The sequence below is a fragment of the Octodon degus genome, unplaced genomic scaffold (genome assembly GCF_000260255.1).
Source record: "Octodon degus isolate 3935 unplaced genomic scaffold, OctDeg1.0 scaffold00186, whole genome shotgun sequence".
In the NCBI taxonomy this organism is placed as follows: domain Eukaryota; kingdom Metazoa; phylum Chordata; class Mammalia; order Rodentia; family Octodontidae; genus Octodon; species Octodon degus.
Window position 1 is genome coordinate 419,186 of NW_004524762.1, and position 17,643 is coordinate 436,828.

The 17,643-nt window shown below is 34.6% G+C and overlaps 1 protein-coding gene across 2 annotated transcripts in view; it reads left to right on the forward strand.

The window, feature by feature from the left end:
• Rnf13 (ring finger protein 13) overlaps window positions 1-17,643 on the forward strand; it is a 170,918-nt gene that overhangs the window by 93,658 nt on the left and 59,617 nt on the right. For both annotated transcript variants that reach the window (XM_004643911.2, XM_023704085.1), the window contains exons 5-6: window positions 9,991-10,078; window positions 15,040-15,130. In XM_004643911.2, the coding sequence (XP_004643968.1) occupies window positions 9,991-10,078; window positions 15,040-15,130 (179 nt within the window). The remainder of the gene's footprint in view (window positions 1-9,990; window positions 10,079-15,039; window positions 15,131-17,643) is intronic.

Genomic DNA, 17,643 nt, shown 5'->3' on the forward strand with positions numbered 1-17,643 from the left:
CCTGGGCTAAGACTGGGTCCGGAGGTTCCCGGAACACCGTAAAATTCCTACTAGGCAGGTGGCGTGGGGAGGTGCTTCAGAGTGGTGGTGGGCGGCCCAAGGGGGTAGGAAAGAGTCTGGCCCTCGCTGCGCCTGGGCTGGGACAGGTCCCGCTGGCGCAAGGTAGCAGGAAGCTCTCCAAACACTCACCGGACCTGGCCTAGGACTGGGTCTGGGGCTTCCTGGAAGTCGGCAGAAATTCCTACTCGGCGGGCGTGGTGCGGGAGGTACTGCGGAGTGGTGGGGTCAGCCCAAGAGGGTCTGTGGTTTAATTTATAACAAGGATGGAAACATAGGTATTCTACTAAAACTGATTCATTGTTTTTTAAGTTATTTTAAAATTCTGTATTTTATGTGTGTACTACAGCAATTCTCTTACATGTCCATCATTGTTACTAAGGAAATTTACTATTGGTAAATATTATGTTTTGTTTGTTTTTTGAGACAGTCTTGGTGTGTTGTCCAGGCTCATCTTCAGTTCATTATGTAGCCTAGGCTAACCTCAACTCACAGCAATCCTCCTGCCGCCATGTACACCACCATGCCCATCTTTTTTTTTTTTTCTGCTTTTTAAATGTATTTAGTACAGGGTCTACAGGGTCTCACTATACAGATTGGACTCATAGTGATCCTCCTGTTTTCAGCCTCCCAAGTGCTGGGATTACAGGGCCGTGACGCCCAGTCTCAGTTGCCGTCTGTGTGCCCTGGGGCTGATAAATATATATAATGATTTTAGCACATTTAAACTTGTTAAATGTCTCCAAACTATACCTTCCTTACAAATGTTTTTTAAGTCTTTCAGTATTCAATCATAAAGTACAGTTCAGTTGTCTTACCTCTTTTAATCTGCATTAGCTCTTGATCTTTTCTCCTATACTTTGTGTTTCGGTTTAGTATATATCTATTGTTTTATCTTCAGATTAGCTGATGTTTTTCTTCTGCTTTATGATTAGTCTTTTAAGACATAAGGCAATAAGACACTTACTGTGTCTTTTAAGCTTATCCAGTAAACTTTTTACATTGTAATAGTTTTTCTCCAGAACTTTCATTTGGATTTTGAAAATATACTCATGTATGTTTATCTCTCATTTCTCTGAACATTAATTTTACAATTTCATTTAGTTCTTGAACCTTCTTTATAATTTGATATATTGATATATTGTGATTACAAAGTATATCAGTGCAATTTCTGGATCTGTTCTTGTTAACTGATTATGGGTCATGTTGTCCTACTTCTTTGTAGTGTTTTAGTAAAGTCTGATTGGTTGCTGGACATTATGTTATGCTGTTATATGTGTGGGTTTCATTACCTTTACAGAGCTCTTCATTTTGCTTTTGGCTGATGAGCTGAGTATCATGCAAATGAGCTGAGTATCTTTTGAAGTTTATTATAAAAGTTGTAGGTATGACCCCAAACTTCCCACTTTTTGAGACATGGTCTTGCTAGGTCACAATTTTGCTCAGCCTTGGTCCAAACTTGCAGTCATTCTACCTCAGTCTCCCAGAGTGCCAGGGTGACAGGCACGCTCCACCCCATCCAGCTTCTATCTTCCATTTATGTGGCCTCCTTAGTCGGTCAAGAGGAGCCTTTGTTCTGGGACTGTCATTTTTGCTGCTCGCCTGATAATGTGTTACCCTTTTTGTGTGTCCTCTGAATGCTGTAGATGTTGAAAGTCATTTTCTCTTTTTGGCCAGTGAAGACTAATTTTTCTTGACTGAGTTCTAGGAGTTGTTCATCTTATACTCCTCAATAATGTCATTTATTCATAGAGATAATTTTACTTTCCAACCTAGATACCTTTTATTTTCATTTTCTTGCCTAATTTTTCTGGCTAGAACGTTCTGTACAATAGTGAATAGGAATGTGAGATTGAAGTCATTGTTTTTTTGATTTTTTTAAATTTAATTTAATTTTTTTTTTTTTAGATAGGGTTTTTCTATGTAGTTCAGATTGGCCTTGAACTCACTGTGTAGCGCTAGGCTAGCCTGAAACTTACAGCAGTCCCCTTGTCTCAGCCTCCTGTATGCTGGGATTATAGGTTTGTGCCAACATGTCTGACTTTAATCTTAGATAAAAAGTATTTATTCTTTCACTCTCAAGTATGATATTAGTGGGGGATGCTTTTTGTAGATGCTGTTTGTCATGTTGAGGAACTTCCTTTTGTTTCCACGTTGCTTTAAAAAAAAAATCATCAAAGGATATTGATTTCTCAGGTGAACAGTATTAGCTGTATTTTGTGTTTATTTTATTTTTGATACTGGATGTCAAACCCAGGTGCTCTCCACCATTAAGTTACCCACATGCGGTGCTCCTGCTTCCCCTTCCCACAGGGTGGGGATCACAGGTGTGTGCCACCACACTCAGATGTCATGTAAGTTTGAAGTTTTGCTTTTGTCTTCATTTCAAGGTATTTAACATTTCTCTTTGTGCTTTTTTTTGAATCATTGGCTATTTAGAAGTGTGTTGCTTAATTTTAGCCTGTTTGTGAATGTTTCAATGATGTAGATTTAAATTTCATTCCATTATACTTGAAAAATACACTTGGTGTGATTTTAATCCTTTTAAAGTGTTAAAGGGTTGTTTTACGGGACCAAAGTGTTGTACCCTAAGAATGTACACTTGAGAGAAATGTTTATTGTGCAGTTGTTGGGTGGATGTCCTGTAGGTGTTTGTTATATCTAGATGATTTACATCTGGCTCAAATCATTTTGTTTCATTACCACTATTCTAATGAATTCTAATTCTAAGAATGGAGTATTCTAATCTCCAACTACTATTTATTTATTTATTGTTTTGAGTTGGGGTTACCAGGGATCAAACTCAGGTGCTTGTGCTTGCCAGGCAGGTGCTTATGCCACTGAGCTATTTCCCTGGCCTCAGCTACTGTTGTTGAATTATGTATCTCTCCTTTTTAATTCTCTCAGTTTGTGCTTCATGTAAGTTGGAGGTGAATAATTAGGAGCATATAGCTCCAGCATCTCCTTGTCTTACAACTAAGTATTGTAAAGTTGTGTCCTAATGTTTACGTGGTGCATTTTTTTCCTGTATGTCGTATGTCTTAATTTTAATTTCATCATTCCTGCCCTCTTTTGTGTTAAATAGGTATTTCCTAGCATACCTTTAGTTTCTTTTGTATATTTGTGACTTATTTTCCAACTGGTTCCCTGGGACATTACTTGAAGGCTTAATACTGATTCAATTTAAATACTACACAAAAACTTTATTCCAATATATCTTCATGCTCTTTCAATTGTAGTGTTCTATAAAATGCATCTTTGAATGTAGTAAGCCAATCAGCACATTATTATTTTGTTCAGGTGGTTTTTTAAACAGAAAAGAGTTATAAGCCAAAGTGTCTTTGTATTATTTTCATTATATTTACTGTTTGTTTTTGTTGAGTAAAATTGTTACCTCTCCTTCATTCATTTCATCCTGTAGTATTACTTGTATGGCTATTACCAAATTCTTTCTCTGTCTCTGTCTCTGTCTGATTTTTGTTATCTTCTTTTGCCATGTAAACTAGATAGGGAGCAAATATACTTTAGTCACTGAAGGTATCCTATGTCTAAATTTAGGTTCAATAACATTTAGTCATTCTCTTACTGGTGGTAAAGATTCAAAATACATCATAAGATAGATACATGTTTTAAATGTATACTTAAGCCAGAGTACAGTAGTTGTTGAATTTCCCCAATACTTATTATTTCTTTCCCTACTTTTATTTTTGTTACTTGTTTTACTAAAAAAAATTATGACTTGTAACTAAAATTTCCTTCAAAACCACACGTTTATTCCTTATGAATTACTCATGATCTGACATATTCCAGTGTATTCTGTATTCACTTCCCAGTTAAAATAAATGATCTCTCAAAAGAAAAAGATCTCTCTATAGATAAAAATGTTGAAGTAATGAACTAAACTTAAGGTTGTATTATCCTTAAAATTGGAAGAGAATAAAATTTTAAAAAGGGCTTGGCTAAAGGCTTGGCTAAGGCTCAATCCCCTTACAAAATAAAAGCATATTTAAATGTTAGCTGTTCTTTCTGAAACATATTCTGCCCTCAGTTGAAGGTGGTGTTCTCAGAGCGCAGCTCCGGCTGAGGCACATGTGCAGGGTTCACGGCTTGTCACCTACCTGCTTGGCTTTCCTACCCACTTGTCTGAAGCCATCTGCTTTTTGAGCTTGCTTTTTCACTGTTGTTCATTCAGATGTTTGAATTCAGATAAATGTTTTAGAACTTGGAATGCAGATTTGCATTTCAAGTAAAAATTACTGTTTTTCTTATTTTATATCCGCATCCAGATTGATACTTGATGGGATTGGCTTTTTTTTTTTTTTCTTCTTACCTCCACCCCTACTTTCCCTACCTATTGGAACATTTTCTTCCTGTTCAACAGTACCTATTATACATTTTGGTCCTTCTTTATGGTTTTGATTTCTCACACCAGAAAAATAATGTGGTATTTATATGTGTGTGTTCCATTTGTTTCACTTAAGAGTGTGATTTTACAGTTCGTCCATGTAGTTAAAATGTCTCAAGCTTACCCTTCATTATAACTGAATAGTAGCGGTCTGATGCTTTTAATTCTTGTGGAAAGGTACAGTGACTGCAGACTGTAGAAAAGATAAAAATGTGAATGGAATGTTTTAGTAGAAATTTATTCAACATGGATTAAAGTGACTGCAAGCAGGCATATGGGCCAGGGGTTCGATCCCCAGGCCTGCCATGCCAGCCCCAACCCCAGGGCTCTCTGAGCTGGCAACTGAGACTGGGCATGGTGGTGCATACCTGTAATCCTAGCTCTTGGGAGGCTGTAAATAGGAGAATCACTACGAGTCTGATCTAGTAGTGAGACTCTGAACACCCTATAGACCCTTCCCTACAGAAAAAAAAAAAAAAAAAGAAAAGAAATTTATTCAACAGAAGGTAACTCCAAGTGCATATTCATGAAAATCCTCAAAGTACTACTGCATAATCCCTTTTCTTCCCTGTCTCTCCTTGACTCTGGACTTTGTTAAAAAATTTTAGCAACAATAAAAACTAATCACAGTGACCATACCATAACTATTACTTATTTGGTGTGTGCCAGGTGTGTACTTTAAGCACTTTCTGTGCATTAAATTACTTAACCTCAAGAACAACCTTTAAATTGGTATGGGTAGTAACTTTATAGACATTTCTTGCCTAAGCTTGTATATTACAAAAGCAAGATTATTGTTTTGAACATGTCTTTTAATGTATCATTTTTTCCTCTTATTGCTCTTTGCTTTGTTTGTTTCTTTGGGTACTAGAAATAGAATTCAGAACCTTGTGCTTTCCAGGGAGGGACTTGTCCCACCCAGCTATATCCCTAGCACTCTCTTCTTTGTATCTGAAAAATTTCTCTCATCTGTTTCCACTGTTAACCTATGTCTCCAAATTTTTATACTTCATGTGGAGGTATAATTCAAGCCCCACAAAATATTCCATTAATATTTTAACAAAATCTTTTTATCCTGTAAGTTTTTATAAACTGTACTTCATATTTTAACAAATTTCTTCTTGATGTGTACTATTTTGTTTATAGATTTAATTTGTCCAAAGTATTTTAGGGTTAATACTGTCTGAGTCTTAATGCTTTCTTAATTTCCTTTTTCAAACATTTGTTAAATACTAAGTCAAACTGTGTTTCCCTGAAAATAAGACCTAACTGGAAAATAGCCTTGAAAATTAAGATAAAAAATACCAACTCTAATCACCTGGCCCTACCTGCAATTGCAGAGTAGTCATTGAGCAGTAGAATAGTGAGGTATAATCTTCAGTATGACACTAGCCATCACCATGGTAACAACCAGCCCCAGTTTTCCAATTAGGGCTTATTTTGGGGGGAAACATGAGATCAATAATCCTGGACCTCATACTGTGTCATTGGGAAACCCTGTTGTGTTAGCTTTTCACCACTATAACAAATACCTGAGATAATTAGCTTATTAACAGAAAAGGGTTGGTTTTGTTCACAGTGGTTTCAGTCTGTGGTCTTTTAGCCCCATTGCTTTTGAGCCCGGGCTGTAGTAAATCATGGCAGGAATGTTGTTACCTCATGGTGGCCAGGAAGCAAGGAGAGAGGAAGAGGAGGAGACAGTGTCTCCAAGCCCCTTTTGAAGGCACCCCTCAGGCCTATCCCCTTTTTGAGGGTACTTCAGCAGGCTGAGACCCCTCATTAGGTCTCACCTCTTATTCAGGTTTCTACTGCCTTCTCGTAGTGCCAAGCTAAGAAACAAGCCTTTATTTAATGCATGAATCTTTAGGGGGAATTCCAGCGATGGTGCCCGTGCTTCTCCACCAAGTCTCAGCTCTACCTAAGTGTGAGCTTAGGCACACTAGTTTTTAACATACAGAAAAGAATATCTACATGGTGCAGTTATATTGGATATTGGAGATAATGAGTATAAATCTCTATCAGAGAGAGTTTTCTATTATTCACATAGCTTATGTGTTATCAGTAGTTTCCCCAACTCCTCATGTTTATTCACATACCTCTATTCATCCTGGGTATGGTGGCACATGTGTGTAATCCCAGCAGTCTGGGAGGCTAAAGCAGAATCACAAGTTTACAACCATTCTGGGTAGCTTGGTGTCTCTGGGTTGATCCCCAGTACGATCCCTTCCAGTCTGTTCATGATCAGATGTCTTGCTAAAGTAACTCCTTTTTTCTTACAAAGTATATTTTGTTAGTATTAGTATTATGAATTTGTTCAGGCTACGAACAAGATGAAGTGTTGTGTCATCATGCCTTTCAGAACCTATCTTCTTGAATCTTCTATTAGAAGCCTGCCATCTACTGATAAGAGTAGCTATTTATAATGACAAGCTTATTTCTTACAAGTCTTGGTTAGATGCCACCTGGTCTTCATAACTCAGTTGCATCTGATTTGTGGATTAGATGTAAAATATTCAGCACATTATTATAATTTGAAGTAATGGCTCTGATCAGACTCCTTCAAAAGACATTGGCAGTGCATTTCAGAAGGCTTCTTAATGCAATTTTCAGTTTTGATGGCTATTTTGGATTTCAGTTTCTGCTCACAATGCATGATTTTTATTCATGAATCTGAGTTCTTCACTTCTGACATCAGGCGTTTGAGGTTGCATTTTACAAATGTGAATCCCTTCATGTGATTGCTAGATGATTTAGGTTTTGTTTCTGCCTCGTGTGTTCTTAAAAATACCAGCTGCTGCTTAGCCAGAAATGCAATTTAATTTGACTGACACATGAGTTTTATGGTTCCTAAACATGAATATATTTTGCTTGTTTGTATTTGTAAGACTGTTGGCCCATATGGTAATGTGTTCCTTGATTCATTTTATTTCTTTATTTTAAAAACCAATAAAAACAACAACAAAATGTTGGAGAAAGTCATACTTGTTCAGTTTTTTAAAACATGCTTCTATTTTTATTTTTGGAGTTCACACTTAAGTTTACAGAGTTCCTTCCCATTCTTGTATTTTCCCAAATCTACTTTAAAAATTTTATTATTTTGCTAGCAGAGAACAGCTTTAAATAGTGATATAATTTATATTTGATATAATAATATTCATGGAACAGCTACTTTTTTTTTTTTTTTTTTTTGAGGTAGGTCTTGCAGTGTAGTTCCAGCTGTCTTTGAGCTCACTATGTAGCCTAGGCTAGCCTCGAACTCACAACATTCCTACTGTTTCAGCGTCATGAGTGCTACGATTACAAGCATGTGTTGCCACTTCTGGCCCAGGAAATGCATTTTGGATATGTAAAAGAGATACTTCTCAGTTGCTTGGTACAATCTTGAGAATCCAGTGACCTGGTCTGTAATGGCACATGCCTGTAGTCTTGGCACTCTGCGATGCTGATCACAAATTTGAGCCCAGGCAGTTTAAGGACTTTGAAAGACCCAGTTTCAAGATAAAAATAAACAAAGGGCTAGAGATGTAGCTCAATGTCAAGACCTTGGGTTCAACTCCAATTCCAAAAACAAAAACCCAAACCTAATGGTCAGATTCAGTTACACACTTAGCATATTGTAAACTCATTCAGTTATACTGATGGATCTTAATCACTTATGAATGAGAAAGCATCTTACGAAATGGGTGATTACTTTGTCTATTCTTGCTAGAAAGCTTCATAAAATAAACAAAAGGCCATATGGCATATTACAGTAGATCTGAAAAATGTTTATAAAGATTGATACACTCTAAGCAAGGAGCAACTGTGGTTAGAAATAGCAGGTGGAACAGGGCACAGGACAGTGCAGGCTTCATTCATGGAGATGATGTGGAATTTGAAGGTGTGATAGGCATTCAGAAGACAGTGCTGTTCTAAGTAGAGATGATAGTATGAGCAGATACATAGAAGCAAGAAAGCATTTGACCCATTCAGTAGCCCCGAGTATGGAGATCTCTGTAGGGATGACATTTTCTGATCCCCCCTGAGTTCTGCATTGTGCCTAACATAATATCCTTCTCATAATGCAAACTCAACATTTACTTGCAGAATTGAACTGCAGCTTTGACTCTTATGGCTTCTGAGACCACTTTTCTCTGTGTCCTGATATGGCCCACTTATATTCCCACATATGTCCTTTTACAGTGAACAATGGTTAAATTGTATACTTTCAGTGAAAAATTGCTTAAAAAGTTAGCTTTCAAATGAAATTTAAAACTTATTCTGTTAGCAGGAAATAGCTATTAATTCCAATCTCATATTATATTTCTTAAGTTGTATCTGAGAAAAAAAGGTGTCTCTTGGATATGGAAAGAAACACTTCTCTTCAGTTACTTGGTTAGCTTTTTGGAAAAATTAGAAATGATCATTCAGCTGGGTGTGCGAGTGCACACCTGTAATCTAGCACTCAGAAAGCTGAGACAGGTGAATCGTTGTGAATTTGAGGCCAGCCTGGGCAATATAGTGAGCTCAGAGCCAGTCTGAACTATGTTGTGAGACTCTGACCTTAAAAAAAAAAAAAAAAAAGAATTAGTAAAGGATCAGATAGACTTTTGTTTATATAAAAGTTAAGTGAACTAAGCCTTACTGCTGTGGCAATATAATGAATATGTAAGTTTATGTGTAATAAGAAATAAGGCTAGAAACTATAAAATCCTTTTCTAAAATACAGTTTTCTAAATGCTTATCAATTTTACACAACATTGAGTTGCAGTGTGTTACTTTCATACACGGACATAGTTTGGTCATCTTCATGCCCTTTTTTACATTCTTCTGCCTTCTCTATCTTTTTCTCTTCCTTACATCCAGCATTATTCTCATGGTGCTACAGTTACTATTTTACAGAAGGAGAAAAGGTTAAATAACTATATGGAACCAGAGTAAGAGGCTGGAGGGATTTTTAATTTCTTCAAAGCTTTCAAAAGGAATTTTTAAAAACCTGATCATCAAGCTAAAAATAGTTGGGTTTTTCTTCTTCTTTTTTTTTTTTTTTGACACATTTTATGTGTTAGGAATGATATTAAGTATTTTAAAGTATTCTTTACAAATGATGAAAACTTGATATCCTTCCCACTTCAAATTTAGGAAACTGAGGATTAAAAATGGAAATAATTGCTTCGGTTTATTTCATTAATAAATAGCAGAGGTTGTATTTGAATGCCCTGGGTCTGAGAACTCCTGAGCCTGATCCCAGCAAGTCTGCATTTTCAAGGTAGACAGATTTTGAATGTTTGAGCTCATGTTGCCTCCTTCATTTGCTCCTGACTTGACTAAGTGCCATAAATGAAATCTGGGCAATATCTAAAGAAATCGTTGATAATGAATTGTAAACATCTTGTTTGAAGAACACCCAAGCCTTACGCATCCCTGTGTACATAATTCTAGTTATGGACATAGGAGTTCCAGCTAAATAATATAGACTTGTTGATATTTGCTGAGGTTGGAGGACATTATGAAAAGTACTGGCTTCATCCATATTTTCTAATTTGTAGGTTTTAAATGCACAGCAAGCTGGATACAAAGCAGCCATTGTTCACAATGTTGACTCTGAAGACCTCATTAGCATGGGATCCAACGACAGTAAGTACAGGTATCACTTTTCTTCTCTCCTGTTCCTCCGATCATTTGAAACTAAAAATGAACAGCACTTTCCTCCTCTCATTATCCACTTAAACAGAAAAATGTGTTCTCTATCATATAACTCCAAATTCTTAATTGTCTTCGGATGATTTTATTAAAAAATAGGCATGATTGACTTGTTCTTTTCTAAGCACTTAAGGTTTTCTTTGTTTTGTCAATATATTTTATTTATTGATGTCTTGTAAAAAACAAGCCTTAAGTAGGCATAATCTGAGTTATGAACAACATAGAAAAATATTTGTTATTTAGAGATTCACTATTAAATTTTAGAATACATAAGTCTAGTTTTGCATTTGAAATGATAATGTCTTTTCTTACTCTTTACTTTTTTCTTTTAGTATATAGTATGATAGCTCTTGCTACTAATTTTTTTTTGCTATTATTGACATTTCTTATATATTGTATCAGTGTTTTGCATATCAAGGGCATTGATATCCAAAAGGACACTGATATTCAGAATATATTAACATCACATATCTGTTTACTCTGTTGGTTTTTCCTTTTGGTATGCAGAAGGTAGGGCAAATGACATATTTTTCTTCTCCTGTTTTAAATATTACCATGTAAAAAATTATCTTGATTTAAACATCAGAATTTATAGTGAGTACTTGATCTTGTGGTTCATAGCCCTTGGAACTGGTTCACTGAAGGAGTTTGGAACGGTTTGAAGATGCCGGCTGGATAAGCAGCTCCAGAGTGCTGTAAATTGAATTTAATGAGAGACTCTCATGAAAGCTCAGAATATCTGAATTCTGACAGCAGCTGGCAAAGAGCAATTATAAGGACCCCATTGTCATTTGGACTCTAGGCCATGTGTGTTATGCTCTGGTAGAAAATTTGCCTATGTTTTGCTTGCATACTGAAACTATTGTGGTAGATTGAGATTAAGGGTTATACACTAATTAATTGGGTAGAGGAAATTTCAAGACAGCCTAATGTTAAGGCTGTGGTATGGGTCCTCCTGGGACTTTAAAACAGTTCTATGTAGAGAATCAAGAGAAAATGATACAGATAAATGATTTAAAAGTTTGTTTTTCTTTTTCTTTTTTTTTTTTTTTTTTTGTAAGGGGTGCCAGGAATTGAACTCAAGACCTTATACTTGCTAGGCAGGCACTGTGCTACTGAGCTACATTATACAGAATTTGATGTATGAAGGTACTGTAAAGGAAATGAAGAGGTCAAGAGTGATCCCAGGTTATTTATGTTGAGAAACCAGGTCATGCTATTTACAGAGATGAAAAAGAGAAAAGTTGGTTTAGGGAACAAAAAAGACATCTAGAATTTTATTTGAGAGACAGTAAGTTTAAGGCTTCTGTTAATCAAATGGAGATACTGAATAGGCAGAATGACGTTCAAACCTGGAGAAATTTGAGCTGGCTGTTGAAATTATCATTTATCTGTGATATAATAGTACTATTTGGAAGGATATATTTCACATTTGTTTGGTCAGAATTAAAATTTAGTGTTTTTTAAAGTTATTTTTATGAATTAGGACATACGTGTTTATGATCATGCTGACAATCTTTGTGGGGAACTGGTACGTGTGCATCTTAATTCCTTTCTCACCCCCTTTCTCATCTCTCCCTCCCCTTTGCATTCATCTCTTGACCTCCTTCCTTTTTTGGGTACATATTTATAGTACATGATGTTTGCACTTCTTGTGTGGAGTTACTACACATTCGTAACTCATATTCTTTTTTTCATCTCTTCTACCTGTTTTCTCATCGCCTTCTCTTGATCCCCTTCTTCCTTAAGAAAAATCTACCTCCTTACTTACTATTGTCTTTTATTTTGCTTTTTATCTATATATTGTGTTTCTTAGTAAGAGAAACCATACAATACTTAAGCTTGTGTGTCTGATTTATTTCTCCTAACTTTATGGCCTCAAGATGCATTTATTTTTCTAAAATGACACAAGTTTATCCTTCTTTTTGGCAGAGTAAAACTCTATTATGTGGAGTTAAGGGCATCATATTATAGAGATGCATACTATCTATGTTTATAGCAACACTTAATAATAACCAACTCTTGGAGGTAGCCAATCTGCCCATCAATAGATGAATGAACTAAGAAGGTCTTCTGTTTTTAGTAGATAAATAATGTGAGTTTTTAAGGTGGTTGTTCTTATTTGCAAGTAGTGTTTTCCCTCTTTTCATCTTAATCTTTTTATTAATATGAGGCATTGTCTGCCTCTCTTTAGATACCATAATTTGAAAGAGGTTATGTTATTTCCAAAAATTATAAGCCAATAGTTGCAAGCCAATAGTTTCTCCTTGAGTTTAACAGACTATCTTTATGAGTGAAGCATCTTACAAAGAGTATGTAATTCAAGTTTTTATTGTCAAAGTAAAACTGATACATCATAAAGAAAAATCTTTCAACAAAATAGAAAATATCTCCCTAAAAGATAGATGATCTATAGCAATATCCCTCTTGTTACTACAGATGATATTTATTGACATGATAATGTGTACCCTTGAGTGGAATTTTTCTTGTTGTTTTTTTCTATTATTATGTCATTGAGATAAAATGTTTATTGATCTCACTGGTTGTGTGTGTGGGGGGGGGAGGCAGGGTTGTGTTTGTGAGAACTGATGTCTAGATTTATGTAAAAATGTGGAAAAAATCCATGTAGTATACCAAGGATACTAGGATTTAAAACTTTTTTTAAAGGAATAAACAAAACAGAACATCTGTGGTTTGAAGAAAAAGAGCAGTGGTTGATGAGGTTAGGAGGAGGCATTGACTATAAAAAGAAATGAAGTTTTGGGGAATGATATAATGTTCTATATCTTAGTTGTATTTATGTGATGTATGTACTTGTCAAAACTTATAGAACTGTTGATTATTTCAAATAAAATAAATATATTCAGGTGAGAATTTTTTTTTTTTCCTCTTGTACATTCCCTACTTCTAAATGCATATCAAGGGCCAGAGTTATAGCTCAGCAACATAAGTGCCTGCCTGGCAAGCATAAAATCCTGAGTTCAATTCCAGGTACTGCAAAAAATAAATAAGATACATATCAGATATGTATTTTTAAAAAGTAGAAAACAAAGTTATTTTGAAAACTATAACAAAAGCAAAACAGTTGGATTTTCTCAGAAGCCAGATCTCACAATTAACTCGCAGCTAATAAGGTTGCTTTTTCTATTGATAATTTTAAGAAGATTGTGCTTTTAGTCTAGCTTATTTTGTTTAACATGATGATCTCTAGTTCCTTTCATTTTCCTGGAAATGGTATGATTTCATTCTTCTTTGTTGTTGAATAGTGCTCTGTGGTACTACATTTTTTACCACTAATCTGTTGATAGGCACCTTGGCTGGTCCTGTAGTTTAGTTATTGTGAATTACCCTGCAATGAATATAGGTATGTGAGTATCTTTCTAGTATGCTAACTTGAATTCTTTCAAGAATATACTGAGGAATATATAGCTGGGTCAAATATTTGTAGTTATTTGAGGGACCGCCATACTGATTTTCATAGTTATACTAATCTGCATTCCCATCCACAGTGTATTAAGTGTTTCTTTTTCCCCAAGCCCTTGCCAAAAATATTGTTTTTATTTTTGGTGACAGTCATTCTCATTGGGTGAGATGGAGACTTGATGTAGTTTTAATTTCTATTTCTCTGATGATTAAAGAAGTTGAATATTTTTCATATACATATTGTTCATTTTTCTTGAGAGGCATTTGTTGAGTTCATTTGCCCACATATTAACTGGATTATATGATGAGGTGTTTCTTGGTTTGTTTTGAATTCTTCATATACAGTATTCTGGATACTAGCCCTTTGTCAGAAGAATATCTGGCAAGGATTCTCTCATTTTGAAGCTTGTCTCTTAAAAAGCAGAAGCTTTTTTAAATATATTCTTTTATGCAGAATTAGAAAAAAAAATACCCACAGAGAAATGAAAGTAGAAAGGACGAGGGAGAGAACAAGGGGAGGGGGAAGGGAAGGTCAAAGGATAGTGTGGAGTGTTGGAAATGGTGAACATATGTTACATACATGCGTAAATGTGCCAAAATGATGCTCATTAAATTGTAAAAGTATAATATGCAGCAATAAAGTTTTTAAAATTGAATTTGCATCAAAGAAAAAAATGTACAATGAATTCGATAGTTGTGGACTAGCAATTGGTTAAGTTATAAACTATGAAGTCATACATTTGAAAGAAAAGAAAAAATTGTTCTCTTCTTGAGATATGAGTAATGGGTAACTTTTACAAATTTCTGTTTTGGTGGTTTTGATTTTGGCTTTAAGTTTAGATGTAAGAGTGACATTTCTTTAGAATCCAGTTAAAACACAAAGCTTCACCATGAACTTCCACTCAGGGGAAGTGGAAGTTTACACACCCTTGTTGTCCCTTGCCTTTTAGCAACTCCTGTCAGCTTTAGCCTGGAAAGCTGGAGTGTGGTGTTATTTTTCAGATTTCTATAAGGCCTTACATTCTTGTATTTCTCCTAGAAATGGGTATGTAAAAGAAGCTTTTTCTCTTTTTTACTTAGGAATTATATATGGGAAACAAATGTAAAATTTTTTCCTTGTCTTCCTTTTCTAACAGTTATATCTATAGAGCAATAAGTCAAATGGAAGTATTAAAGATAATTATTTTTAAATATTTTAGGACAAGTGAAATTAAGTGAGGTAATGTAGACATGTAAAATATTAGCTTTGAAAATCACAAATGTTAATAAAAGAAAAATCATAAATGTTATATCTATATTTCTAAACTATTTTGATGGTTAGTATAAATGTATAATGTCAGAAATAAACTATTAGAAAATGACTCCCAACTGTAATTATTTCCAGTTGTATTTGCTGCTGTTATGAAGAAAATTAAGTTGATTATACACTAAGAATGGGCTTTTGCAAATAATTTTATTATTCTTTTATGTAGTTGATGTGTTAAAGAAAATTGACATTCCCTCTGTCTTCATTGGTGAATCATCAGCTAATTCCCTGAAAGATGAATTCACTTATGAAAAGGGGTAAGTAGTAATTACCAAAATCATCATGTAACTTAAAATTCATTACATTTGGGTAGAATTTTATATTGTTAGTTGTAATCAATATTATGTTTTATGAGCTTGTGCTAATTATCTCTTTTTAAATCATAGTTTTCAGTTACTATGTTGTTTTCTGTGTATGATTATCTAAAATATTTTCATGGAGTCACTAATGTTACAATTAATGTTGCTAAGAAACAATTTAAACATTTAAAAACTAATAAAGATAAAACTTCCCCTTTATACTTTAAGAACAATGAAATTACATTTGTTTGTATTTTATTTAAAAGAAAGTTATTATTTTATAAACATGGAATCCAAAATACGGTGTAAGTAATTTCTACAGACAAATGTCAGTTTATGGTAGAGGGCATACTTGAGGCCCTGGTTCTGTCTCTACTAATGCCCAAAAGTTTTAAATTTGGATTACAAACTTCTCTGACAGCCCCCACCCTGACCCCGTCTCATTATAAACAGAAAACATAGACTAAAATTAATTTAAGGCATTGCTTCCTCATCTGTAACAATGCAGCTAGCATTTCAAAGCATCTTTCCTGAAACAGATTCACAAATGCAGTAATAATAACAAAAAGAAAAATAGAAGCAGCTAATATTTGCTAAGTATTTAGCAAGTGCCTGGCCCCTATGAAAGCAAAACTTTGTTATTCATTTAATTCTTACAAATGTTACAGGGTGTTACTATTATCATTTATAATCTACATTTGCCAAAAGAGAAAGTTAGAATTAAGAAACCTAATTCTAGTTATTTAGTAAGGGTAGGACCCATGAATATTTGAGTTTAAAAATGCATAAAGAGGTTACAATTATACTTACTTTTGTCATTCTCTTCTGTATTCATAACTTAAAATCACTTTCAAATATTATATGCTCAGACTATCTTTATTAAGTTAGGGGACATAATTTTAAATGTTGTATTAAAAATTAGTTATACAACATAGTATTTTGTCAACTGTGTTGTGTAGTTTGTAGATGGAAAGCTAATACATGATATTATCTCAGTATTGTTCCTTTATTAGAAAAAAACCTTAATGTTATAAGGAATCTTTTGGGCCGGCCATGTAGTTCTGTGGATTAAAGCACCTGCTTAGGCAGACACAGGGGTCCAGGTTTTTTAACTGTAAAATAATCATACTTCTTTACATTAAAAAGTAATACACATACACTGCTAAAATACATAAAACTTCAGAAGTAGAAAACATTTGAAGTGAAAGTTTCAATGGTTCCATTCTCTAGCATAGTTGTTATGTGCTTTTAGTTTTCCCTTGTTTGATTACTTGCACTGATTAACTGTAATATGTGCATAAAATAGAATGATATATAATGTTTTGTAAGTTGCTTTATTTATTTAATAAAACTTTCCATATCTGTACAAATTCACAAAAATTTTATCCTGTATTTTGGATACATGTGTTGAAGAATTGAAAGATGTTCAGAATTTTAAAAGTTGGTAACACTCAAAATAGGAGGCAGTATAATCAAGCAGAATAATGTAACTGCAGTGAATTTCTGGATTTTTTTTTTAATGTCAGTTGAACTGCTAAGTACACACACTCATTCACTCTCATAAACACACATCTGAATGTATTTGCTCAGTGTGAAGGTCTGGGGTTAAACCCACTGTGGAAAACAAAACAAAAACACCCAAACAAACCCAAAAACTAACAAACAAACAAAAAAGACACATGGAATGTATCTCTGTATGTTGATGCTTTCAATTGGAGACAGAAGTTTATTTGATTCATTTGCTTTGAGAATACAGAGAACAGTTCCCCTCCTGCACTTGTGATCTTTTTTTGGACAAGGACATGGTACAGGGGATTGACTCTGGGACCTTCACAGGGAATCAATCCCCAGCCCTTTTTGTTTGTTATATTGAGACAGGGTCTTATTTAGTTGCCCAGGCTGGACCCAAACTTGTAATCCACCTACCTCAGCCTTCTAGAATGTTAATATTCTGTGCACTACTACACCCAGCTCAACTATGATAACTGAATTCAAAACCAGCAAAACAAGTTATATTCAAAGAAGTCTAAAATCTAATTATCACCCACCTTGTCTATCTTGTTCCCATTTTTGCCTTCTAAATAACAACTAGTAAAAATGTCCATTAAAGTCTTTGGCAAGTACATATTATCTGTTGTCTTCTACCATATATCTAAATACTATTCCCTGTCCTGCTTTGACTTAACAGTGTATCTAGCATGTCAACCATATGAGTTGACAGATACTCATTATTCTTTTTATATCTGCATAGAACTCATTTTGTAGGTATGCCTATGAATCAAGTAGTGCCCTATGGATGGGTAATGGGTATTTGAACTGTTGACATTTCTTTATCTATTTTAAGACGTGCTATAGTGAATGACCTTACAGATGAGTGTTTTATTGTTTGGCTAGTATACTTTGGGAATAGGTTTCTAGAAGTGGTGTTCTTGTTTTATAGGTTAAATGTATATTCACCATTGTTGGATATT